At 40.9% G+C, this 22,815-nt stretch overlaps 1 protein-coding gene across 2 annotated transcripts in view; it reads right to left on the bottom strand.

Moving 5' to 3' along the window:
- Positions 1–231: 231 nt before the first annotated feature.
- Positions 232–22,815, bottom strand: part of SPATA6 (spermatogenesis associated 6) — a 53,262-nt gene continuing 30,678 nt past the window's right edge. The window contains exons 11-13 of one of the 2 annotated variants that reach the window (XM_077824240.1): positions 13,207–13,306; positions 4,494–4,582; positions 277–479 (exon numbers count right to left, since the gene is read on the bottom strand). In XM_077824240.1, coding sequence (XP_077680366.1) covers positions 299–479; positions 4,494–4,582; positions 13,207–13,306 — 370 coding nt within the window. In that variant the 3' untranslated portion in view covers positions 277–298. Of the gene's footprint in view, positions 480–4,493; positions 4,583–13,206; positions 13,307–22,815 lie in introns of both variants that reach the window. The other variant, XM_077824239.1, reaches the window with a different exon arrangement.

Raw genomic sequence — 22,815 nt, 5'->3', positions numbered from 1 at the left:
CCAGCTTACTCAGCACCTGCTTCAGAACTGAAACAGATGACGAGGGGGTGGGTGAAAGAGCACCATCCTAGCTTCTTAAGGGAACAATGCGCCTGCTTACCTTCAATTGTTTCGGATTTTCTTTTTATTTTAACATTTTGCTTTTGGGGTCCCAGCCTCAAAGCCCCACTAGCCCATAAGAGTTCGTCCCAGTGAAGAGTACATGTTAAAAAATAAGAGTACAAATATTTGTTACACAAAAATAATTCTCATTAAAAATAGTAACCTTGTGCACTGTACATTTCTGGTTGTATTGCTATCAGGAGTGTATTTTTCTTTTTGAAATGGTGCCAGAAGCTTTTTTGTACATGTTTCTGTATATTTTCTCCAGGCTGTCTTCAAAGATAGCTCTGTGGGGTTTTCCTTTATACGCAGCTGCACGGTTGGACCAATATTCACCATTATCCAAGTGAACGGTGGTGTTCTGCTGAACTGATGAACTGTTAACATAAGCAAAGCCAAAATGATCAATCTGAGGGGAAGAGGAAACACGAGTCTGTAAATGCAATGTGAACCCAGATACAGTGCTGAGAAACAGTGACATTTTACAAGTAGAAATATAATTATACCGCAATTATTCTAAGAAACAGAAGCCCATGTTACTGAAATACAGAAGTCTTCGTTCATGTAACCAAGTACCCTTTATAAATACCTCCGAAATAGAGGCAGAATTTGTTTTGGAACAGAATGTGGTTGCTTTACTGTATTTTGATTGGCAGTATGACTAGGCATTGAGCCTTGTATGCAGCAGCTACATAGGATTTGTGTCCTTTGAAGGTCAAAATGTAACCATGAGCAGCTATTTCAATATGAAGACAATCTACTCAAGGTAAATTAAATGACTGCAGTTGCAGCTATAATGTGTTCTATCCTCACCATCTCAGGTTAAAAATATATTTTACCAAATACATTATGATATAATGGCAATGGAATGTTACTTGTTTCTTCCCATTATTGTCAGTGTTTTAATATTTGTAAGAAAAGATTTTCATATACCAGTAGCTTCCATAATTCATTTTCCTAGAACCATCAAGTAGAATTTATCCTCTGAAAGTCTTCATTACCAAGCACTGACAAATTTTAATGCATTCATATATCTAAGCTCCATGGATTGTTTGCTTTCTGTTAGAAGCTTTGAAATAAATGGTTGCATTATAATAAAACCAGCCAGTCAGATTTTATGTTATTATATTTGAAATTAGATCATCAAAAATTAAAAAGGTAAAAATCAGTTCTGGGGTAAAGTTTCCAAACACACCTAAATGACTTGGTGTTTTTGAAATGTTTACCCCCCTTCTCTAAAGGTTCAGATTACAACCCTACTGTCTACGTGAAGTTTACTGGTGTCCATTTTTGTCTAGAAAATAGAAGTAAGATTTGATTTTACAGGTAAATTTCAAAATTGTGTTGCTTATGCATATGTTGATCAAGTCAAGTCACACCACTCCAGCAGGGTGCCAGAATTTCCAGGTCTTAATATTCTGTCTTGAAGTTAATATGTATTAAACAATGGGATAAATGAGTTAACCAACATATGTGAAATTATTCATGAGTGTATTTTTAGCTAGCTACAGCATCTTGTAATGAGATTTCCACTGAAAGGTGCACTTAAAACAATGGGAATTGGGTGGGGAAGGATGAGAGATTTAGGGCCAGATCTCTAAACCCTGGCCTCCCTTATAGCACATGATAAACAGAAGGTATAATCTTCCACTTACAATTACATGCTGGGGCACAAACAATGTAATTTGGAAGCCAGTCTACATGCTATATAAACAGGGAGTTGGGTGAAAATGGCATCACCTGTGCCCACAATTGTGGACACAAGGCTGAAAATGCATAAAAGCCATCTTGACATTTAACCCCCTCGCCAAAAACAGGCCCTGGCATTTTAAATCAATTGACTATTTGCAGTAAATTAAACATAGCTTTCCTTACCAGCCAGGTAGAACTGCACTTTACAACTTTGACACATAAGAAACCAACACATAGGGAATGTCAAATCAGCAAGAGATCCTCATAGTCCCACATTGAATTTGGGCAGTTCTGTAGAATTGGAGGCCTCCAGGAATTGGGGCTAGGTCAAGATACCAGATTAGTATTTTCTTTTGCACAGCCCATGCTACTACCTGTCCTCCAGAAGAGAAGCCACAGACCTCAGTCCAGCAAATAAATATCCTACTAGGACAATGCATCCTCCTTCATATATACAACTCAACGAACAGTTCTACTTTCTTATTTAGACAAAGTGCTTCCTAGAGTCTGTATTTTCACTTTCTTCTACTAAAACGTAATTTGGGCCAGAAAAACTAAAGTTCCTCATGTGCTTCCATTCAAAAACCATCACAGTGGCAAACATGGCTGACTCATCAAGAATGAGAGTAAAGTCAGCAAATTCCATATCAAGGTCATGACAAAGCCTTAAAGCTTAAGGGCTGTCTATTTTTGGTGTATTTCCATTAGTCACTGCTTGCTCATGAGATATGCAGCATTGGTATGGACAAAGACAGCCACGTTACAGAAAAGCCAGTCTCTTGTCTTAACTGGAAACCATCCTGACAATCTGAGCGAAGTGATCTGGGAATTACACACACAAATCATTAACAGCAGGATTTCTGCACACAACTCCCCACTCTGAAATACCTATCATGTGCTTTTATTCCCTCATACATCTCCTTTAGGAGTCCCAGAAGTTCTTTTCAGAGTGAGTCATACACTAAATATTTCACACAAGATGGACCTTTTCCATACTCCCAGTGGTTTTCAATCATCTACTTTACTGCAAACATTTGGTCGGCAGTACCATGTCCTCCTCTGAACTTTGTCTCTGTCCTTGTATCCTGTTGACAAAAACTGTGCAAACCCTGAGCTGTCAGATTATCCTTGAGTTCTTATGTCTCTTTGCCTTCTGTGGAGTGGAATTAGTGTTGCCAGTGTCTAACTCCAAGATGCATTACTTTCCCAACTTGAGTGCCCCATTTCATATCCCGTCATTTCTTAATACTGTAGTACTGGGATTTGTTGTTTTTTTTTTTTCCCCAAGGCTTGACGTTTCAACATCAAAGTCCCAAAGCTGTCTCAATATAGAGACGCGTGTACATAGACATACAGATACTTTGTTTGCTTCAACTGGCAGGGTAAGGGATCATAAGGGATACACTTATGATAAAGCGGTGGCAGTAAGTATAGAAGTGTTACCAACAACTTACCTAGTAATTGCTTTAAAACTTGATAAAGAGAAAAGTAAGTGCTCTTTGACAGAAGAGAGAACGATTGTTATCGTAACCCTTAGTTACACCCTAACTGCAGAAATTAAAATGTAGGGTTTTTTAAACGATGCTAATAGCAAACCACTAAAAGTTACACATTCACTACACTGCACAGTATGAATGTTCTTCCTGTCTGCATATACAATGATGACTTGGCAATCACTGTGAAAGTTTGCATCACATTTAAGTGTCAAAACATAGCTATTTTAGGTCAAATCCACCTAGATTTAGCACTGCAATTCTGGAGGGCTTTTTTAAAAACAAAAACAAAAGGTACATAGACCTAATAATGTTTTAGATGTATATAGTGCCTTTCATCTTCAGAAATCCCGAAGTGTTTCACAAACTACCACCAACGGACCTTTTCTCAAGCCCTCCTCCCACCCCCACCCCGAGTTGCAAGCATCTCTAGGGTACAGGATGGCACTGAACCAATGCACTATGATTAAGAACGCTGGAGCAAGTACCTCTTCAGATGAAGAGTGCCCAAAGATACTAGGCCTATATAAATCAGACAGGACTTCAGTGTTTGAAGTCTCATCTGAAATACATACACTAAACTGTCTAGTACTATGTTTAATCCACCCTATCACAGATGAAGCATAGAGTACAACACTTGATCTTAAATTTAAAAATAAAAATCCTCTCTCAGTTACATGCCTGGGAAAAGCTGTCTAGCTACTAAGCATCAATTTTCACATTTTTGTAATTTAAAAGATAACGAAATACTTTTTAAAAAATAGAAAATTTGCTCTCTGGCTGAGATGATAAAATCCAAATTCATCAGATGCATCCGATGAAGTGAGCTGTAGCTCACGAAAGCTTATGCTCAAATAAATTGGTTAGTCTCTAAGGTGCCACAAGTACTCCTTTTCTTTTTGCGAATACACACTTACACGGCTGCTACTCTGAATCCTGAAAATAGGGATTAATGAAGGTTACACTGACACAGTGTCAGTCAGAGCAGCATGGAAGACACAATGATAATTAAGTGTATTTTTGCTTTTAGGTAAAAAAAAATCTTAGTAAGCCTAACTCAGAGAACCATCTGGCCATTTTACAGCATAATTTAAAATAGAAAATGAATTCTTTAAGTATCCATTTTGCAGCTAGATGTTAGCCATGTGGTGTACATGTTGTTTCTATACCAATTACCAGATAGGACCACATAACCAAACTTCATACCTGCTCTGTAGTTCACTGCCACATAATGAGTCTTTACATGAAACTTCTCTGGTCTTACTTGAGTCTCCTTTCGATGAGTTACTCTCATCCTAAAAAACAGAAATCAAATTCTCATTAGCCCGGGTTCTGATTACAACAGTTTCATTTAAAAATAGTTTCCTTCCATTTAGTAAACGACTATTAAACTGCTTACATTTCTTGAGGGAGAGAAAGGAAAAGGTGTAATGAACCAAATCCTACTTATGATCAGTTTTAATTAAAATCACTGGAACTCAGCTAATAATTTTCAGGTAATAAAGGGGAAAGAATTTCTGGGACCTGTCCATCCAAGGGCCTGAGCAGACGATGGCAGTCACTCATGCCTACTATACACACACAGGGTTGAGTGCTAGGACGCATGCTGGTAGCAGCGCTGCATTTGTATCTTGCATAAGGGGAAAATGGAATCGTCAAGATTCATTAGCTCATTATAATAGGTCACTGTCAGACAGGTAATGCATTTTAAACAGTTAGTGGCATTCTAGAGGACAAAAAATGTTCATTCCAGGGAGAATCATAGAATATCAGGGTTGGAAGGGACCTCAGGAGGTCATCTAGTCCAACCCCCTGCTTAAAGCAGGGCCTAATCCCCAACTAAATCAGGTATGTGGGGCTGAGAAGGGTATGTACTTAGTTTACCAGACTTTAAGGTAACTATGGTATATTTACTGACTCTGCAGAGATAGTCTTAAAAAGTAACTACTTAGGATTCTTCATCGTCTGAGCGCTTAACAAACATTAAAGAATTGGTCCCCTGTGCGAAAGGTAAGTAGCATATTACCCACTGAAAGTCAGTAGAACAACCAAGACTAGAAGGTAGGAATCCCTTTGCGATGGGTTCCCCCCCGCCAGGGTGCCACTTGAAACTGGAGTACCACTGGCCCGCCTGACCCACCAGCCTGGGTTTCCTCTCCGCTGTATTGTTGTGCAGCCTGCCAAGCCCTTCCTCAGGCGTCAGACTCAACTTTACCAGCACACTTACAGGTAGGGACACACCCAGCTGCAGCTTCACATAGATGCTGAGATCAGCTCTGCATGGGAAAGCTCAGCTAAGGAATTGACCAGTACTCATGTGCACACCCCCCTCCAGCAGGTAAACCCAAAATTATACCGTCTTGCACTGCACAGAGATTTGTATAGCATAAGCTCACAAAATTCACCCCCTCCCTCAACGTGGAGAGGAATATACACAGCTTTCTGCCCCACAGTTATGTTTTCCACACACTGGTCTTAGACAAAACAAAACAAGTTTATTAACTACAAAAGATAGATTGTAAGTGATTATAAGGGAAAGCAAACGGATCAAAGCAGATTACCTAGTAAACAAACAAACACACAATCTAAGTTTAATTTATTAAAGAAATTGGAGATGTGTAGCAAATTCTCACCCTAAATGTTGTTTTAGGCAAATTGCAGAGAATCTTGAAGGCAAGCTGCACTTGGTTTGCAGCTTAAAATTCCAGCTATTCCTTTCACAGGCTAGATAACCCTTTAGCCTGGGTTCAGCCCTTCTCCCCCAGCTCAGTCTTTTTCTTTCTTAGGTGTTCTTACAGCAGTCATCTTGGGCAGGGAGCCAGCGAAGAACCAATCACGATGATGTCACTCCCCTGCCTTAAATAATTTTACATATGGTGGGAACCCTTTGTGTCCCAGTTTGATTCCCGTGCCCCGGTCAGCGGAAAAACACTAGTATTATCATGGAGTCCAATATCAGGTGACTGGGTCACATGTCCCTGTAGGGCCACCGCAGCCATGATTCAGAGGCTGTTTGCAGCATCCTCAGCAAGGCTCCCCTGGCGGGAGATTAGCATCCTCTAAAACCTATTGCTCCCCCTAATGGCCCTTCCCAACCAGACATCTAGACTGATTGCATTCTGCCTAATGGGCATTCTCCAGGTGTAAACACATTTGTAATAGATGCATAGACAATATTCCTAACTTCAGAAACAAAAATGTATACAGATAGGATAATCTTATTCAGTAAATCATAACCTTTTCAATGATACATCACATAATCTATCTTGTATAAAATACATCATTGTTATGCCATAATCATATCATAACAATATCTCTATGAAGAATATGGGGGTGTAGTGTCACACCCTTCCCTTACTTACCCACACTTACTGTGCAGGTATAGAATAAAGGACTATATAGAGTTGAAGCTATAGGATGTTTTCAGCAGAAGCCAACTGTTGCAAGGATTAGTGAACAAATTACTTTTCACATATGCCGTTAATATAATCAAACTGGTTGAGAACACAAAACTGGGAAACAGGACAGTGAATATAAGGAAAAAAAGAAATAAAATGGAGAGCAAACTGAATGGCCTAGGACAGTGGAAAGGCTAACGCTATTTATCATAGAGAAATAGAAGGTAATGAGGGTGCATGTGTAAACAGGAAATCTGACTCTGCCCTCAGCAGTCACACACTACAAAGCACCAAGCAGAAGGAATCAGCTGCAGTGATAAACCCGGAAATGTTTGCCAGAAGCAAATTAAATTTTGGAAGGCATAAGAAGATGCATCAAATGTAAACAGGAAGATGCTGTCCATAGAGCTGTCTGAATAACAGAGTTTTTGGTTTGCTAGCAGGTCCAAAAAACAAAAATAAATCAAATAAATATTCATAGGAGCAGGGACTGAAGTCCAGGTCAGCGCCATAACCACTAGGATTATAGTATAGAGTTGTTCTCACTTTCTCTGGCCCAGTGGATATACTATGTGGAACAGCTTCAACCGGAGATGATGGCGAGCGCCACCCAGAATACTTGATAGCCTGGTGATTAGGACTTTCACCTGGGAGGCGGGAGACCTGAGTCCTTGTTCCAGAGTGGGGGATTTGAACCAGAGTCTCCCTAGGTGGGTGCTCTAACCACTGAGCTACTCCGCATAAGTGGGGCACTGCCATCACCTTCGCTTCCATTTTGTGAATGATACCTACATCTCCCAGTGAAGCCAGCCCAAAAAAATCAAAATATTTCATTTAAATTAAGGCAAAATAGTTCATTTCAACATATCCTGTTTTTTTCTTGTTCTGAACCTGAAACCATTTGCCAAAATCAACAAATCCACAAAACATTTTGGTCAACCCAAATCTGCATTTTTTGGTGAAAGAGTTTCAGATGAAATATTTTGCCCAGTTCTAGTTTTCCACACATTATAATTGGAGCAGTAGTGGCCCCCTTTGGAATAGTCTCCAGAGTTTTGGTCACAGTATTTTCAGAAGGCACTACAGATATAAAAACTAGCAAAACCCAGTTGGCTGATGTTGCACTTGATCTCAAGGTCTGTGGTTATTTGTAAAGGTTAGAGACATTAGGCCCATGCTCTCTGGAATAACAGGAATTAGAGACCCTTCCGTAAGTATAACAAATTTGGACAGGAATGGAGACCTGAGCCAAGACCTCTGTTTCCTGTATGCTAATTTGTTTGCTGTATTATTACCTTGTCCTCCCCCCTTCATCTGCCTCACCTACCTGTTGCCTCCTATCACAACCTAGGTTTTGAGCTCTCTAGGACAAGAAGTGTCTTTCTACCGGATGTTATACAGCACCCTGAATTATGGGACCCTGATCCTCGACTGGTAGTTCAGAGGATAGTGCAACACAAATTAATGATACATAATAAATGTCAAAAAGCAATTATCTGCTTATTTAAGTGAATAGAGGCAAAGTGAACATGAACAAAAGAGCATGAGAAGCAGTATTTTTATCTGAAAGCCAGCCAGTTATAAGTGTACCAAAACTAAAAGATCCCATCTTGCCTGATGTCCTGCCTTCCTGTTTCTTCCCATTGGGTCTCACTCCCACCTGCCCTCCTAAATGGGATCATCTTTTTGGGCAGGGAGAGGGGGTCACAGAGACTTGCCTTATGATTATTCAACACTCCCTATGCTAGTCCATCCACTCACCTGCAGAACTGGCCATGTCTGCTCAAGCCAACACAGCACATCCTGTCAAGTTTGGGTGAGCGTGTAAGGGACAGATGGTTCAATATGGCAGTAAGAGACAGGAAACCCTTGTGCAGAGGCAGCTCAGGAGTGGCATGAGGCTTTATTTTTGTGTTTTCAAATGATGACTTTTCAAGAAAGGGCCAATGGAAAAGGGGTGCTTGGAGGAAAAAGACTCACATTTCCCCATTTGCAGTTCCTCTTTAAGAGTTAAAAGCCATTTATGGCTTCCTGGGAAGACAATATAGCCAGTCATCAGGCTTTTTTAGCAAACTAGTAAATCCTTTTATCTTAGAGTCATGGTCTGGTGTTCAGGTGAAGCAGGACTATTGGAGTTGGTTTAGGCTGTGCAAACTTTCATTACACGTAGGCGCAGGACTGTCATAAAATTCAGTTTGCAATCCTAAATTCATTGGAACACCAGAAGAGACTGACCTGAGCTGTACCTGCTTTTGAGTGCTTAGAACACAGAAAAAATGTTACAAACATCTTGTATTTAACAGGCTGCAGTGCAGCTCACACAAGCTCATGAAGTTCATGTACAATTTTGGAATTTAGTCAATTTACATTTAGTCAAATAGTCTTAACATGCACCAAAAAAAGGCTCTCCAATAGCTTTGAAAAATAGCCAAGAGTGGACAGAAAAATCAGATTAGGAGACTAGGTTCTCATACCTGAATATGAATGGAGGGGTAAAAACATATGAATTATATGAATTTTAGTTACTGTCTCTACTTCTGGGGATTCAGACTGAATATCTTTCATTTGACAAGAATTTCAGTCTGTGCGTACACCTAGTTTTGTAAATAAACTTGTAGATTACTAATTTGGAAAGTCAAATTTTGGTCCTCCCTCTAAAAGAGAAGTCACGGGAGTTCAGGGATGTGATTTTAGGCTAAGCAGTAACAATTCATTCTCATCCCTTCATGTAAAGAAGTCATATATAGCACCATTACTGGCAAACTGTACCTTTCAGTAAATATGAAAATCTAACAGTCTGAAGTCAGAGCAGGTACAATATAGCACACAGCTGGTAGAGGGCGCTAAGCATACACTTCACAGAACAGGCATCACTCTAAAAGGGTATGTCTACATTACAATTAAACACCCACGGCTGGCCCATGCCTGTTGACTTGGGCTAAGAGACTGAGCCCTGTTATCCCAAGCCCCGCAGGCACAGGCCAGCTGGCAGTGGAGCGTACCCAGAGAGGCTGCATGGAACTTGGAGTGTGAAGTGGGGGAGCATGAAAGGAGACATGAAATTTAAGAGTGGGCAAAAGAGACACGGGAGAGTTAAACAGGAAGTATGGCAGAACATAGTGAGGAGGCTGGGTTAGGGGTGTAGATGAAGGAAAGTATAAAAGCAGAGTGGAGCTATTGGAGAGCTCTGACAACATGTGGATCTTAGCAGATACATTTTGGATGCACTAAAATGGGAAGAAGAGAAGAGGAGAAGGCCAATGAGGAAGAGGTTACAGTAGCCTAGGAAGGAAATTACTAGAGCATGGATTATCACCTTGGCAGCGGGTGTGAAAAGAAGAGACTAATTTTGAAAGAGTTGTGAAAAAAGGAAATGACAAGTTTGGGCAATGGCTTGGACAGGACGGAAGAATCAAAGACTAATCAGAAATGACTCTAGGCATGAGAGCCTGTAATACAGGAAAAATGGTGATGGTATGAACCAATTCAGGAAAAAGCAAAGATAAATGGGGGTAGGTGAATAGCCAAGCCTGGGTTCACTATCGTGAATCTGAGGTAGCAGCAAGATGTAGAATTGGAAGTAACAACAAGAAGCAGAGAAGTAGATTTATGGGTAACTACTACTGTAAAGATAGTTATGGATGAGATGACCCAGAGAGAGTGGGAGGACAGAGTCAAGAATGGAGTCCCAGGAACTCTGACAGAGAGGGAGAGAAGGAGAAGATAGTGCCATAGAAAAAAGTACTATAGAGCTAGTTAAAAAGGAAGGAGAAAAACCAAGACACAGTACATTGAATTGGAAGACTGGGGACAAGGAGGCGTTATCAGTCCTTTCAAATGTGAAGAGAGAGAGCTCAAGCCATTAGATCCTGCCAAGATATTGTCATATGGGTTTCTTTTGCAAGAGCAGTTTTGCCACTTGACTCTACAGAAAGCTAGTCTACAAGGTGTCAAAGAGAGAGTTGGTAGGAAGGAATTGTCCATATGATCAAGAGGGGAGGGAAAGTATGATACAGTAGCTGGGAACAGTAAGATTTTCATGATGGGAGAAAAACGAGAATGTTTTAATATTAAGAGAATGTTGAGGATAAAGATGAGACCAAGCCTCCTTCCTTCCTTCATGTCCAGTGACAAAAAACGTGATAGCACCAACATCTCAAATCAACCTTTGACCAAAACGGACTTTCCATACTCCATTAATCTGTATATACTCGCAGTGAAACCTGAGTGCAGGCGTAATTGCTATTTGTGCCAGAGAGCTGAAGATGTAGGAGTTTGTATTCGTGAAGTTCTCCATAAAGAATGGTTTAAGATACTCAGTGCTGCAGTAAGCTGTTCTGGCATATAAAATGTTTTGCTCACCCTCAGCTATGTTGCATGCACAGGTGGAGCGACAAGAGAAGTCTGTGCTTTGGAGATAAGAGATCTTGCGAAGGGAAATTTCTCAACAGTATTCACCCCAATACAATGGTAGAGCTTCAAGAGGGGAATTATCAGACTGTAGGCTTGGCTACACTTGCAAGTTAGAGTGCATTAAAGCAGCCCTGGGTGCCCTAACTCATGACCCATCCACACTGGCAAGGCACTTAAGAGTGCCTGGACTCTGCAGCTGGAGTGCTCCTGGTAATCCACCTCCACGAGAAGCAGAATGCTTGCTGCGTCTTGGCTGAAACGCCCCAGCTTCAGTGTGAACGAGGTGTTGCCTTACTGCTCTGCGATTGGCCTCCAGAAACTTCCCATAATCCCTGGAAGCGGCCACTCTTGTCATTGTTTGGAATCAGCTGTAGGAATGCGGATATGCCCTTTCAAAGCTCTGTTTCTGACAGCCGGCTGCTTATCTGCTCCAGGACAAAGCAACCATTAGTGTGGAATGTTGCTTGAGAGGCGGGGGAAAAGGGGGTCTGCTGCTGTCTGAACTTATAAGACAGCATGCTGACATGCTCTCAGCCCCCCCAAAAACCCACTCACTCTCCCCCAACATACAACATACTCACTGTCACACTCCCCCCTCCCCCCCATTTGAAAAGCACGTTGCAGCCACTTGCATGCTGGGATAGCTACCACAATGCACTACCCTCTGTGGCCATTGCACGAGCTGCTAATGTGGCCACACCAATGCATTAGAATTGGACAGTGTGGACACACTGCAGCGCTTTCCCTACTGCGCTCCCCGAGGGCTGGTTTAACTCACAGAGTTCTACATCTGCAAGTGTAGCCATGCCCTAAATGGAACATCACAAAAGCGTTTAACAGACTGTCATACTGTTTAGTATGTCAACAAAGCACAAAGGACAGATTAACTTGAGCAACTTGAAACTTCAGGAAATAGGTTCAGACTAAAGAGATTTCTGGCTACATAGATTTGATTTTTTTAAGCGCAGTTCTACTCTGAAGAGTGTTATAAAAAAAAAGAGAAGATCCCTTCTTGTCTTTGGATAAGGTAGCACTGCAAGACAGGAGACCAGTTTCTATTCCCAGCTGTGCCACTGACCTACTGGGTGACCTTGGCAAGTCACTTCACTGTTCTGCACCTCAGGTTCCCCATCACTAACGCTAGCTCTCTTTTGTAAACCCTTTAAATTCCATGGATGAAAACTCTTAAGTATTATCACTACTGTGTAGATCTGCTCCAATTTGAATTTTACTAGTGTTTTTACTCTCATTACCTCTGACTCGCCGACACAGCTATAGGAGAGTGACTTGGATTCCAGCCTAGCTTACAGATCAGCAGCACTGTTAATTGCATTTCAACTACAGAATTATTGTTGGGGGAGCATGAGCCAGAATGAACACATAGACTTTCAGATTCCAGGTTGAGTTAGGCAGTTATAATAAAACCTTTTTACTTGTAAATTGATTTGACCTAGAGTCACCGAGACACAAAAACGGAATCTCATTATGCCAATTTTACAAAATCATTTTCCAGAGCAGAATGGCTTTTATGGATGGAGAAGCTTAACTTTTTAAAAAATCTTGGCCTGTATTTCTAGGACTCAGACACACTAGGATATGGGTTCACTTATCTGACTACAAATGCCCTTAAAGTTCTCACTGAGAGAAGAATGGAATACGCTGATCTAGGGCATAAACTCCTTACTTACGTAAGGAACATGCTCTTCCTCCACCATTTATAGAAGGTCAGGTAATGAAGAAAAAATAACATGCCTCTGAGGATTAAAGATACCTGTACAAAACAGCTGAATACAGTATCCCTGACTGGGTGACATTCAGGTATTTGGGAATTAAGCTCTCTCAATCCACATAACACATTTCTATTAAGTTTATTTTAAATTGGAGCAGGAGAGAGAAATGTAAAGATGAACATGTCACTATCCCTTGACACTCTGTGAGGGAGTTACCCACAAGCCCTGTCCATAAAGGCTACATAGTGCCTGCCACACTGTCCATGACTTTCACAGAAAAGAAACCTTTTATTACACAAAATCTGTAGGAAGGACAATTTTTCCCCTTAAATATTTTGTGACAAATTAATGTGTTTAGCTTGAAAACATAAAACTTACAAATGTCAGCCTTTGCCTAGCACTGTGTGTCCTTAAAATATTTTTCACTCGTTTATGGATCTCTTCTCCATTTGCTGGTGTAGACCAACCAGTGTTAAACCTATAAGAGAGAGGGGAAAATAATAGAAGAAATATTCTTAGTTTAAAGAGGGCCGATACTTTTTGCTGTGAAGTTTTTTTAAATTAAGAAACACAAATTATTACTTTCTATTTGGAATGTATAGAAAGTTAAAGTTCAGTCCTCTCTTTCTCCTCTGGGATAGAGCTAAAGCAGTGATCCTCGGACCTCAGTGGTGTTCAGGAGCTAAATTAGCAACCGGCATTACCCAAAAGAGCCATAGTAGTGTGAATTCATTGTTTAATTTACTATATATTCATATTTAAGCAGTACAACAGGCAGGGCCGGCTCTATCATTTTTGCCGCCCCAAACAGTGAAAAAAACTGTTGCCACCAAATTGCCGCCACAGACAGCAGAAGAGAGAAACTCTCGCCGAATTGCCGCCGTGGCCGGCAGAACAGAGAAGCTGCCACCCAATTGCCACTACCGCGGAAACACTGCCGCCCCAAGCACCTGCTTGGAACGCTGCTGCCGGCCCTGACAACAGGGGAAATACTTAGCTTACATACATATATATATAAAAATTATTTTATCAACTACAATTAGTTAACATAGCAAAAGCATCCTGATGGGTTAATAATTAAATCACACAGTGTTTTCATTTCATGTGCTGCAAAGAGACATATTAAAGAGCCGCTTGCAGCTCCTGAGCCTCAGTCTGAGTATCACTGAGCTAAAAAAAACCTTTCAAAGAGGTGCATTGGGAAAATATAGCCACAATTTCAATTATGTGCAAGCATTGTCCATATTTTATATGCATGGATTTGTAACTGTACAGTTTGTGTCATATCTGTACTACTGCTATGGTATAGAAAAGCTAAACGATTATTTCATCCCCAGCAATGAAGTCCCATTTTCTCTTCTTACAAGAAGAATTAGATTCATGAAATTCTCTCCACCAAAATGAAACAGGAGAACAAGCCCCAAACCACTAAAAAATTCCTGAAAGTCACAAAACAGTTTTATGAAACTGCAAGTTCAGTTTCCATCTTACAAGACATAGCAAAGTTCTAAGTCTTAATTTTTTTTAAAAGACGCTCATATCAAACAAGAACCTCCATCTGTTCATGCAAAACAAACGGATGGATTTTATTCTTTCGTGACATGCACCCTGTTTATTTCATTTTACTTGAAAAAGTCATTTTAAAAAGATTTCAGTTTTACCTTTCCCCATGCATTTAACTTTTCAGAATAGGAGTTAATCTTAAATAGTTCATGGAGAAAAAAAAAGATTTGGGGATCTCCTCTTTTTACATGTTCTTCATTGCTGACCTACACATTTGTGGTCTGTCTGTCTCTCTCTCCCCCTCCCCCCCCAACTCTTTACTATGTTAGAATATTATTATTCAGGTTGCGAAGTCCAGCACTCAGAAGTTAGGAGATGCCAGAATTAAGGTTCCCTGTGCAAATTTAATTCAGCCCCCTTACGTCTATGCATTACGATTCCGTCTCATTACATGATCAAGTACTGTTTTTTCCCCACAAGACCTCTGCCTCAATCGGTGCAGTGGATTTCTTCTGAAGATAAAACAGGACTGTGTAGTAAAGGAGGCTGTTGTCTGTATGACCCCTGTCTCATTTGTTGCAGAATTTGGAAGGCATGTAGTGAATGAAGCTGAGGACTGCAGGAAGAGAAAGGATGGTCTTATGGTTAAGGCAGTTGAATGCTGCCTGGAGGATGGGTTTCTATTCCTCCTGCTGCCACAGTGTTCCTTTGTGATGCTGAGGAAGTCACTAACAGCATGTGATCATGCAATTAAAGACTATGACGATGCATATGCACAAGGGAGACAAATTAAGGTCGCACAGGGAATTTTAATTCTGGCATTTCATAAATTTTGAGTGTTTGACTTCGCAACCTTAAAAATGTTTTTAACACAGTTTTTCTGTGTGTAATTCCCTCAATTTTTAAAATAGCCAACTGAAAAAATAGGATCTCTACCATGTTGCATCATATTAGCAAGGAAGGAACCTTTAGATCCACCACATAGTCCTCTGCTACTTAAGCTAACGGAGTAACTGATAGCAATAGTAGATTGTCAACCTCAGCGTGGACCAGCAGTAGAGTGGTATGGGACCTTTGCCAGTAGGATTCACAGATCTCTTCCCACAAGCCCTGTCATGTTGCCCAGCCAGTTCCACTTCCCCCTTTCCAGCTCCACATCTGATCTCTGTCTCTGCTCCTCCCACAGTAGCTCCCACTCTTTACTCTCAGGGTCCTCATCCCATCTGTCTCCCCCATACCTCCCCCCCTTTACTTTCCCCAGTATCCCCCCACTGGTTCCTAGCTCCAGTCTGTTTGTCCAGCAAGTCCCAGTTTAAGAAGTCTCTACTGAGCATGTGTGAACTGCAATTTTTCAATGGCTTACAATTTGGCCAAATATGGGGTGATTTTCATGTGGACAACGCAGAGCCATCCCCCGACAAATTTCAAGTCCCTGCTCAAAAGCACGGAGATGCTAGAGCTGTTTAAAGAAAAGGGCACTCAAATTCTTAAACATGGACAAAATGTACCTTTCACTAGCCTCTTTCTCAGAGCTGAGAGAATCATTCTGGCTGAAATTTTCAAAACCAAGATCTGCCTGTGGCAGACACCCAGCATGGAAAATTTCAGCCCAAATAGTCTGGTAAAGTTATAAGCTACTGAAAATAGGGTCTTATGGGAAATGTTGGGCAACCTTAATAATAGGCTGGGCTACGAGCCCCGTCTATAATAATTATTGATTGTTGGGCACAGTTGCTAGATAAAAGGGAAAAAAGGATGGTTTTTTGCTGACCAGGAGTTTGCGAAGAAGGAACGCTAAACTGATGATGATTAAAGAGGTTTATTAAAAAAAACAAAAGTTATTGTCAGGACAGATGGAGCTTGTCACCCTTGGTAGGCAGCTCACCTAGGAAAAGGGAAACTCCAATTTCAAACCAAAGGTCGCATGTTTGGATGGCTGACCTATAACGCTCATCCAGCAGACATGCTCATGTGAACTGACGTCTATGTCAAGTACCTCAGAGAGCTAAGATGTTCCCTGCAAGCAAGGTACAGCAGCCTTGTTTGACTACTGTAACTGGGAAAAGGCCGCTAAAGTTAAAGAAGCAAGTGAGTAAGCGGACATGTGGAAGTTGCAATGTAGAACATTCACTGGAGGAAGTCTGGAACTATGCGAGATCTTAAAATGAGGCGAAGAGTAAATATGGCACTTATACAAGAGATCATAGGGAAAGTTGCAGAGCCAACTGGTGGAGGATTACAAAATCTATTACTCAGGGAGTTCAACTGCCTGAAATAATGTTGGAAGCTATTCCAAATGAAACTACGCACAGGCATATGAGAGAGATTACCAGAAGGTTGGACCGACTAATGGATGTTAAATTGTGTTGGGAAGGTTTCACTATCCATATAATAAGTTGATGTGCACCACAGTTAGGAGAGGATCAAAAGAGAAGTTTTTCAATGAGTTGCTGTGCCTTACGAGAAACATACCATCCAATGAGAAGACATTTATCGGAACAGATCTAAAATGTACGCAGTGGAACTGATAAGGCTGGATATGAAGCAGGTCATAAGGCACTGGAACCAGAAACTTTTGAGGGGGAAGATGGTTCTACAGACTTGTCTGGCATTGGGATTGGTGACTGCACTTGCAGAAGAAGGGAAGCCATCTCATAACTTGTGCCAGTGGAGGACAAGTCCCAAACTGATTTCTTCGACAGATCACAAATAATCAATTGTCAGGGAATACCCAGAGAGCGCACTGTGGGACAGCACAGACTTCTCCTTATGGACTTCAGAATGCAGAGACCTCAGAAACGTCTGAGCCCCTGGGCACCAGCGAGGCTTAAGTGATAGCAACTTAAAGATGGGAATGAGAAAACCTTCAAACAAAGAGTAATGTGTAGACTTCCTGACTACACACAGGGATGGTGGAGGACAACTGATTCAAATTAAAGTAAACTGTTAGAAATGGCACATGAAGTCCTAGGAATGATTAAACCAACACCAAAAAGGATAAGAAGGGAGACTTGGGTGGTGGGCTCCTCAAGTTAAAGAATCTGTTGGGGGTGAAAAATGGTAACCTTCATAAAAAAAACAGCAGGTCAGTGGCTTGAGGAGAGATAAGATGGCATACATGGAGGCAAAAAAAGCAGCCAAAACAAGTGTTGTGAGGGCTAAAAGTGTGGCCTGTGATGTGCTATATAACTAACGAAGAGGACATGAGGGAGAGAAGACCATCAAAAGACTTGCCAGGGCAAGAGAGAACATGAACAAGTTTGCTTATGCTATAAATGAATATGGAATATTGCAAATAAATGGAGAATTAATCAACAAAGTTTGGAGTGAGTACTTTGAAAGAGTGATGAATGAGGAGAACCCAAAGGAGGAATTAAGAACATGTAAGCTGATCTGGGGCCTGATAGATTGCATACAGAAGGAAGAGGCTGCAGAGGCACTTAAGAAAATGAAAAAGGGGAAAGTACTTGGGCCAGATAAAGTACTAGTGGGTGAAATTAAATCACTGGGAATGGAAAGCTTTAAGTACCTTATAAGTTTGTTTAATTATATTCTTAAGAAAGGGAAAATGTTGGATGAATGGCGTGAAAGCTTTGTGGTGCCTATTTTTAAACAAGAAAGAGATATTACAATGTGTGCTAATTATCAACCAATTAAGCTGATATCACCTGCTGTGAAAGTATGGAAGAAGATTATTGAAAAGTGTCCGTGAGGAATGGTTGAAATTTGGAAGGATCAGGCTGGATTCATGCCAAGAAGGAGCACAATTGATGCCATACGTGCACTATGAATCCCCAAGGAGAAGTTCAGAGAAAAAAGATGGCAACTGAGTATGGTCTTGGCGTACAATTGTGTACCGTAAGAAATAGTTTGGTATGGTGTTCAGAGTAACAGCCGTGTTAGTCTGTCTTTGCAAAAAGAAAAGGAGTACTTGTGGCACCTTAGAGACTAACCAATTTATTTGAGCATGAGCTTTCGTGAGCTACAGCTCACTTCATCGGATGCATACCGTGGAAACTGCAGTAGACATTATATACACACAGAGACCATGAAACATGGTATAGTGTGTAACAGAAGGGTGTTCCAGAAGGATACCCCGTCTTCTCCAGGATTATAGAATCATAGAATATCAGGGTTGGAAGGGACCTCAGGAGGTCATTGAGTCCAACCCCCTGCTCAAATCATGACCAATCCCCAACTAAATCATCCCAGCCAGGGCTTTGTCAAGCCTGACCTTAAAAACTTCTAAGGAAGGAGATTCCACCAGCTCCCTAGAATACGCATTCCAGTGTTTAACCACCCTCCTAGTGAAAAAGTGTTTCCTAAAGTGTTCCCAACCTAAACCTCCCCCACTGCAACTTGAGACCATTACTCCATCCTTTTTGGAACCCCCTTTCAGGTAGTTGAAAGCAGCTATCAAATCCCTCCTCTTCCCCCTATCAAATCTTCTGCAAACTAAACAATCCCAGTTCCCACAGCCTCTCCTCATAAGTCATACGTTCCAGTCCCCTAATCATTTTTGTTGCCCTCCGCTGGACACTTTCCAATTTTTCCACATCCTTCTTGTAGTGTGGGGCCCAAAACCGGACACAGTACTCCAGATGAGGCCTCACCAATGTCAAACAGAGGGGAACGATCACGTCCCTCGATCTGCTGGCAATGCCCCTACTTATACATCCCAAAATGCCATTGGCCTTCTTGGCAACAACGGCACACTGTTGATTCATATCCAGCTTCTCGTTCACTGTAACCCCTAGGTCCTTTTCTGCAGAACTGCTGCCTAGCCATTCGGTCCCTAGTCTGTAGCGGTGCACTGGATTCTTCCGTCCTAAGTGCAGGACTCTGCACTTGTCCTTGTTGAACCTCATCAGATTTCTTTTGGTCCAATCCTCTAATTTGTCGAGGGCCCTCTGTATCCTATGGATATCCTAGGATATGTATGATAGAGTGATTATCATAGTCAAACTTAACGGGGCCATAGTAGAGATTTTCCAGTAAATGTTGGCCTGTGTCACAGGTCAGTTTTGAGCCCCTTTATGTTTGTGGTTGTCAAGGTTGTGCTAAGTGAGAATATACGAAGGGAGGTGCCTTGGAACCTGCTGTTTGCTGATGACGTAGTGATATATGTGAAAGATTGAGAGACTTTGCAATCCGACTTTGAACTGTGGCAACATAGTTTTGAGAGGTGCACTTCAAGTGAATGTTGGTAAGATCAAGGCTAGGATACCTGAGGGAAGAGGACTCACCAGAAAGGATATCATACGCGGAGAGCTTAGAAGAGTGAAAGTGATTAAATATCTAGTATCAATGGTTCATGATAACACAAAAACCAGGGGTCACCCCATGAACTTAATAGGCAGCAGGTTTAAAACCAACTAAAGGAAGTAATTCTTCACACAACGCAGACTCAAGCTGTGGCACTCGTTGCCCGGGGTTGTTGTGAAGGCTAAAACTATAACAGGGTTCAAAAAATAATTAGATAAGTTCCTGGAGGATAAATCCATCAATGGCTATTAGCCAAGATGGTCAGGGAGGCAATCCCATGCTCTGGGTGTCCCTAGCCTCTGACTCCCAGATGCTGGGAGTGGAAAACGGGATGGAACACTCAATGATTGAGAGCTCTGTTCATTCCCTCTGAAGCACCTGGCATTGGCCACTGATGGAAGACAGGACAGTGGGCTAGATGGACCATTGGTCTGACCCAGTATGGTCATTCTTAGGATGATTCGCCCCGAGTGATGCCTGGCATTACTCTAAAGCTTTGTGGTGCAGATGGTAGGAGCTGACCTTAATAATGTTAAAAGGCAGAGTATTTAAAACTGTAATTCTATCTATCTTAACATATGGAACAGAGACTTGGCCAGCCACCAGAAAGGAAATCAGTATGTTCTCCATCACAGAAACTAAGACGCTGAGATGGTCAAATGGTTGGACATTCTATGATAGGAAACAAAATGAGGTTGTAAGGGGCTTTATGTGGGTTTCTCCAAGTGAAGACAAGTTGAGGGAGGCTAATCTACATTGGTATGGGCATATCAAGCGGAGATCAGACAGCTATATCAGTAGAATGGCTTTTCCATGATTGTGGACAGAAGATGACCTAGGGGAAGACCAAAGACACGGCACATTGACCAGATATCAATAGGCCTCAGAAAGGCCAATCTGCGCAACAGCCTCGTGTACGATCATGAGTTTTGGAAGAAGACTATAGAAGTCATCGACCCCCAAAAGGGAAGTCGCAAGAAAGATGACAATGATAACCCAAAGGTTTCAATGTGATCTAAATTCTCATGCTTCAGAGAATAACCAACTTCTAACTGAGCAACTCCAAATATGGGCAGGTTATTCCGTAAGTGTTCTACTTCGAGATTCCTGTTCTTTCCTCCATTTTTCTGTATCCATTTTACCTGTTCTAAATTATTCATTATTTAGTATGCCTCCTTGTCTTCCCTGTAAACAGTCCCAATCTTTTCAACCTATCCTCCTACAGAATATTTCCATGCATCTAATCATTTGTCATCCATTTTTGAACCCCTCCTGTTTCTACTATCTCCCTTTGGAGAGAGGATGCGTAGAACTGACAGTCATCCAGGTGAGGGTTAACACTGATTTATATATCGGCATATTTTCAGATTCCTTATATAGTTTAAGATTTTGTTTGCTCTTTGACCATCACTGTGCAGATTTTTTCATTAAGTCAGACAATGTTTTTTTTCTGGAATGGTTACAGTTAATTTAGAACCTAGCAGTGTATATGAGCAGTTCAAATTATTCTTTTCTTCTCGAGGTAGAACCTAAAAAAACAAAACAAAACCTTGTCAGAATAACAGATTTTAAGCAATCTTAGAAAAAGGCAGAGTGATTTGCTGACTTTTCTTAATTGATCTGATATCAAAGAAATTATGAGTGAGAAGGCTGGATTCTGCATTTTCATCATATAACTGAACTAAGGCTGAACATTACAAGGAATACATTATATTCTTATCCAATAAATTGCTAGAAACCTGCAGCTCTGCTGAAATGCTCAGACACAGAATGAAATAGAGCAGGTAAGAGAGAAATAACCTCCTCCCCCACCCCACCTCCCCCAAAAAAAGAAAAGAAAAAAAGGAAGAGCAGGGTTAGTAATGTGATCTTCCAACTTCCTGTCACTAGTTCCAAACCCTAGCACTAGAGAAATTGCTGCTGAACTTGTGCATGTAAAACAGTATATTTGCAAAAAGAAAAGGAGGACTTGTGGCACCTTAGAGACTAACCAATTTATTTGAGCATAAGCTTTCGTGAGCACACAGTATGCATCTGATGAAGTGAGCTGTAGCTCACGAAAGCTTACGCTCAAATAAATTGGTTAGTCTCTAAGGTGCCACAAGTCCTCCTTTTCTTTTTGCGAATACAGACTAACCCGGCTGTTACTCTGAAACCAGTATATTTGCAAGCAATTCAAGTATGCCAGTTCCTATTTCCACAAATGAAACTTAGTCCATGAGAGTGGGGCACTTTGTCTCATGTATACAGCAATTTCAATTTGTCAGATTTGCTTGTGTTGTTTAATACTGGAAAGAGAGGTCAGACAGGTTGCTGTAGTTTACAGTATTTGCTTTTTTGAAACAGGAAATAAAGTGGCTACGGTTTGTTCGGAGGATTTCAAAGCACGGTTACCGATCTCATGTTTATAAATATCCATTAGGAGTCGGGTGAGCTGTAGGTCACGAAAGCTTATGCTCAAATAAATTTGTTAGTCTCTAAGGTGCCACAAGTCCTCCTTTTCTTTTTGCGGATACGGACTAACATGGCTGCTACTCTGAAACCTGTCATTAGGAGTCAGATGCTCTATCTTGAAAAATATAAAAACCATAGTTGCTATTTTATTCACTCATATGAGATGTATCCATGTACCACAGCAGAAAATTAAGTATTTAATGCAAAAGCTATATGCATTTCTTCAGTAGCATTACTGAACAATCCACTAGTGTGCACTGTGGTATAAGAAATGTTTGTTGATCACATAGGCCCTGAACTTAAATTACAAAAATCAAAACCTTAAGTATGATTAAAAACAGTATCAGCTCCTTTTTAATTAGTTTTGCCAGTATCTTAACTGTCTAATTTTCGTAATAACTATAAAGCCTAATCCACATTTTAAGTCAGTGTTAATATTTACACCAAATCAAAACTCATCCGAAAATAAAATGATGCTAGAAAATGTAACACCCATAATCTAAATTGAAACCATCTAATGATGTGATAACTCCTATTGGAGATATTTTATAAATGGCTTTCAGAGCACAGCTTCTTAAATTATAAATAAAGGAATTTCAGTTGCCCAAAACCACTAATTATGCATTTTAAAAACCACTAGCTACTTATTTATGTGATTAAGATGTCAGTATTCTATTGCAATGTTGGAGGAAAAAAGTCATTTCATTTCAATGGCCGTTTGCCCTGATAAACTTCTATAGCTGTATTTTGTCATACTTCCAATTT

This window comes from Eretmochelys imbricata, chromosome 8 (assembly GCF_965152235.1).
Source record: "Eretmochelys imbricata isolate rEreImb1 chromosome 8, rEreImb1.hap1, whole genome shotgun sequence".
NCBI lineage: Eukaryota > Metazoa > Chordata > Testudines > Cheloniidae > Eretmochelys > Eretmochelys imbricata.
The sequence above is the reverse complement of the archived record's forward strand: the minus strand, read 5'-3'. Positions and strand labels throughout refer to the sequence as shown.